Source organism: Oncorhynchus clarkii, chromosome 17, assembly GCF_045791955.1.
Source record: "Oncorhynchus clarkii lewisi isolate Uvic-CL-2024 chromosome 17, UVic_Ocla_1.0, whole genome shotgun sequence".
NCBI classification, from domain to species: domain Eukaryota; kingdom Metazoa; phylum Chordata; class Actinopteri; order Salmoniformes; family Salmonidae; genus Oncorhynchus; species Oncorhynchus clarkii.
The window spans coordinates 10,387,720-10,392,719 of NC_092163.1; the positions used below are offsets into that span (position 1 = coordinate 10,387,720).

At 48.5% G+C, this 5,000-nt stretch overlaps 1 protein-coding gene across 3 annotated transcripts in view; it reads left to right on the plus strand.

The window, feature by feature from the left end:
* The window catches only part of LOC139370237 (histone-arginine methyltransferase CARM1-like), a 17,856-nt gene that overhangs the window by 3,926 nt on the left and 8,930 nt on the right, over nucleotides 1-5,000 (plus strand). For all 3 annotated transcript variants that reach the window (XR_011627123.1, XM_071109591.1, XM_071109592.1), the window contains exons 6-8: nucleotides 1,139-1,316; nucleotides 1,971-2,061; nucleotides 2,313-2,394. Coding sequence is in view for 2 of the 3 variants with exons in the window: in XM_071109591.1 (XP_070965692.1) it covers nucleotides 1,139-1,316; nucleotides 1,971-2,061; nucleotides 2,313-2,394 (351 nt within the window). In the remaining variant the exon portion in view is untranslated. The remainder of the gene's footprint in view (nucleotides 1-1,138; nucleotides 1,317-1,970; nucleotides 2,062-2,312; nucleotides 2,395-5,000) is intronic.

The window sequence follows — 5,000 nt, forward strand, 5'->3', positions numbered from 1 at the left end:
CTGACCACCACCACACTGACCGCCTACCACACTGACCGCCTACCACACTGACCGCCACCACACTGACCACCACCACACTGACCACCACCACACTGACCGCCACCACACTGACCACCACCACACTGACCACCACCACACTGACCACCACCACACTGACCACCACCACACTGACCGCCTACCACACTGACCACCACCACACTGACCACCTACCACACTGACCACCACCACACTGACCACCACCACACTGACCACCACCACACTGACCACCACCACACTGACCGCCTACCACACTGACCGCCTACCACACTGACCGCCCACCACACTGACCACCACCACACTGACCACCACCACACTGACCACCACCACACTGACCACCACCACACTGACCACCACCACACTGACCGCCTACCACACTGACCACCACCACACTGACCACCTACCACACTGACCACCACCACACTGACCACCACCACACTGACCACCACCACACTGACCACCACCACACTGACCGCCTACCACACTGACCACCACCACACTGACCGCCTACCACACTGACCACCTACCACACTGACCACCACCACACTGACCACCACCACACTGACCGCCTACCACACTGACCGCCTACCACACTGACCGCCCACCACACTGACCACCACCACACTGACCACCACCACACTGACCACCAACACACTGACCGCCTACCACACTGACCACCACCACACTGACCGCCCACCACACTGACCACCACCACACTGACCACCACCACACTGACCGCCTACCACACTGACCACCACCACACTGACCGCCACCACACTGACCGCCACCACACTGACCACCACCACACTGACCACCACCACACTGACCACCACCACACTGACCACCACCACACTGACCGCCTACCACACTGACCACCACCACACTGACCGCCTACCACACTGACCACCACCACACTGACCACCACCACACTGACCACCACCACACTGACAGTATGAGTGTGGGTTAGTTTCTTTTGCTGTGATTATATTATTGTGGTGATTCTTAGTGATGTAGTTGTTGTTAATTAGACTACACTGAGAGCGCGTGGTCGAGGAGGCCTCTATCTCACATACACACCCTAACCCCGTGTGTGTGTGTGTAGGTGCTGGTAAACTCCAACGGAATGGGGGATCGTGTGGTGGTGATAGCAGGGAAGGTGGAGGAGATCTCTCTACCAGAGCAGGTGGACATCATCATCTCTGAACCCATGGGATACATGCTCTTCAACGAGAGAATGCTGGAGAGTTACCTACACGCCAAGAAGTTCCTCAAACCCAACGGTGAGGAGGGATGGAAGGAAGGAGAGAGGAGGTTAGAGAATGCTGGGGAGCTTCCTACATGCTGGGGAGCTTCCTACATGCTGGGGAGCTTCCTACATGCCAAGAAGTTGTTAAAGCTGAGAGAGAGGGGGAGGAGGTGATGGACGAGAGAGGTTGGGAGGGATAGCGGACGTGATGGATGAGGGAGGGATAGAGGACGTGATGGATGAGGGAGGGATAGAGGACGTGATGGATGAGGGAGGGATAGAGGACGTGATGGATGAGGGAGGTGATCGATGAGGGAGGGAGTGATGGACGAGAGAGGTTGGGAGGGATAGAGGACGTGATGGATGAGGGAGGGATAGAGGACGTGATGGATGAGGGAGGGATAGAGAACGTGATGGATGAGGGAGGAATGGATGAAGTGGTGGATGACAGAGGGAGGGAGAGGAAGTGGTGGAGGGGATGAGAGAGGGAGGGGGTGATGGATGAGGAAGTGATGGATGAGAGAGGGAGGGATACAGGAACTGATGGATGAGAGAAGGAGGGATACAGCCCAACGGTAAGATGGAGAACAGGAGATATGGAAGTAAAGAAATAGCGGGATGAGGAAATGAAATGTAAACAGGTGTATAGAGGTGTTGCCGACAGCCCTAACCCTCTCTCCTCTCCTAGGTAACATGTTCCCCACTCTAGGTGACGTCCACCTGGCTCCCTTCACAGACGAACAGTTATACATGGAACAGTTCACCAAGGCCAACTTCTGGTGAATCTCCTTTCACTTTACTTACTACCTTCATTTAACAAGCTACAGTCTAACTCTCACTTATGCAACTTCTGGTGAATCTCCTTTCACTTTATTTACTATATTATTAAAACTTCATTTTCACCTGGAAAGTGTTGGGGGGGTGTGGGGGGGGGGAATTCACCAGACCTTAGTTACAACTATACACAAATATTTAATTGTCACTACGTCAACTAACTAAAGCCACTTCCCACGGTCTTTGTGTTTGTCAGGTATCAGCCATCGTTCCATGGTGTTGATCTGTCATCACTGAGAGAAGCTGCAGTAGATGAGTATTTCAGACAACCCATTGTGGTGAGACTCTTTCCCCCCCCCAATATGGTTCTCATCCTCAGTTTCTCTATTCTATTAGGTTCTCATCCTCAGTTCTCTCTCCCCTCCTCTCTCTCTATTCTATTAGGTTCTCATCCTCAGTTCTCTCTCCCCTCCTCTCTCTCTATTCTAGTAGGTTCTCATCCTCCCCTCCTCTCTCTATTCTATTAGGTTCTCATCCTCCCCTCCTCTCTCTCCCCTCCTCTCTCTCTCTATTCTATTAGGTTCTCATCCTCCTCTCTCTCCCCTCCTCTCTCTCTATTCTATTAGGTTCTCTCTCCCTTCCTCTCTCTCTATTCTATTAGGTGCTCATCCTCAGTTCTCTCTCTCTCTCTCTTCTAGTAGGTTCTCATCCTCCCCTCTCTCTATTCTAGTAGGTTCTCATCCTCCCCTCCTCTCTCTCCCCTCCTCTCTCTCTATTCTATTAGGTTCTCATCCTCCTCTCTCTCCCCTCCTCTCTCTATATTCTATTAGGTTTTCTCTCCCTTCCTCTCTCTCTATTCTATTAGGTGCTCATCCTCAGTTCTCTCTCTCTCTCTATTCTAGTAGGTTCTCATCCTCCCCTCTCTCTATTCTAGTAGGTTCTCATCCTCCCCTCCTCTCTCTCCTCTCTCTCTATTCTATTAGGTTCTCATCCTCCTCTCTCTCCCCTCCTCTCTCTATATTCTATTAGGTTTTCTCTCCCTTCCTCTCTCTCTATTCTATTAGGTTCTCATCCTCAGTTCTCTCTCCCCTCCTCTCTCTATTCTGTTAGGTTCTCATCCTCAGTTCTCTCTCCCCTCCTCTCTCTATTCTGTTAGGTTCTCATCCTCAGTTCTCTCTCCCCTCCTCTCTCTATTCTATTAGGTGCTCATCCTCCCCTCCTCTCTCTCCCCTCCTCTCTCTCTATTCTGTTAGGTTCTCATCCTCAGTTCTCTCTCTCTAATTCAGTATGCTTTAATGGCATGATTGACAAGGTGAATGTTGCTGAAGCCAAGTCACTCAGAACAACTATCAAAATAAAATAACTATATACATACAGTTGAAGTCAGAAGTTTACATACACCTTAGCCAAATACATGTAATCTCAGTTTTTCACAACACCTGACATTTAATCCTAGTAAAAATACCCTGTCTTAGGTCAGTTAGGATCACCACTTTATTTTAAGAATGTGAAATGTTAGAATAATAGCAGAGAGAATTATTTATTTCAGCTTTTATTTCTTTCATCACATTCCCAGTGGGTCAGAAGTGTACATACACTCAATTAGTACTTGGTAGCATTAGTACTTGGTAGCATTAGTACTTGGTAGCATTAGTACTTGGTAGCATTAGTACTTGGTAGCATTAGTACTTGGTAGCATTAGTACATGGTAGCATTAGTACTTGGTAGCATTAGTACTTGGTAGCATTAGTACTTGGTAGCATTAGTACTTGGTAGCATTAGTACTTGGTAGCATTGGTACGTGGTAGCATTAGTACGTGGTAGCATTAGTACGTGGTAGCATTAGTACTTGGTAGCATTAGTACTTGGTAGCATTGGTACGTGGTAGCATTGGTACGTGGTAGCATTGGTACGTGGTAGCATTAGTACTTGGTAGCATTGGTACTTGGTAGCATTGCCTTTAAATGGTTTAACTTGGGTCAAACGTTTTGGCCCATTCCTGCTGACAGAGCTGGTGTAACTGAGTCAGGTTTGTAGGCCTCCTTGCTCACACACGCTTTTTCAGTTCTGCCCACAAATGTTCTATAGGATTGAGGTCAGGGCTTTGTGATGGCCACTCCAATACCTTGACTTTGTTGTCCTTCAGCTATTTTGCCACAACCTTGGAAGTATGCTTGGGGTAATTGTCCATTTGGAAGACCCATTTGCAACCAAGCTTTAACTTCCTGACTGATGTCTTGAGATGTTGCTTCAATATATCCACCTAATTGTCCATCCTCATGATGTCATCTATTTTGTGAAGTGCACCAGTCTCTCCTGCAGCAAAGCACCCCCACAACATGATGCTGCCACCCCTGTGCTTCACGGTTGGGATGGTGTTCTTCGGCTTGAAAGCCTCCCCCTTTTAACTCCAAATATAACGATGGTCATTATGGCCAAACAGTTCTATTTTTGTTTCATCAGACCAGAGGACATTTCTCCAAAAAGTACGATCTTTGTCCCCATGTGCAGTTGCAAACCGTAGTCTGGCTTTTTTATGGCGGTTTTGGAGCAGTGGCTTCTTCCTTGCTGAGCGGCCTTTCAGGTGATGTCGATATAGGACTCGTTTTACTGTGGATATAGATACTTTTGTACCTGTTTCCTCCAGCATCTTCACAAGGTCCTTTGCTGTTGTTCCGGTATTGATTTGCACTTTTCGCACCAAAGTACGTTCATCTCTAGGAGACAGAACGCGTCTCCTTCCTGGGCGGTATGAGGGTTACGTGGTCCCATAGTGTTTATACCTGCGTACTATTGTTTGTACAGATGAACCTGGTCTGATTTCTTTTGATTTTCCCATGATGTCAAGCAAAGAGGAATTTAGTTTGAAGGTAGGCCCTGAAATACATCCACAGGTGCACCTCGAATTGACTCAAATGATGTCAATTAGCCTATCAGAAGCTTC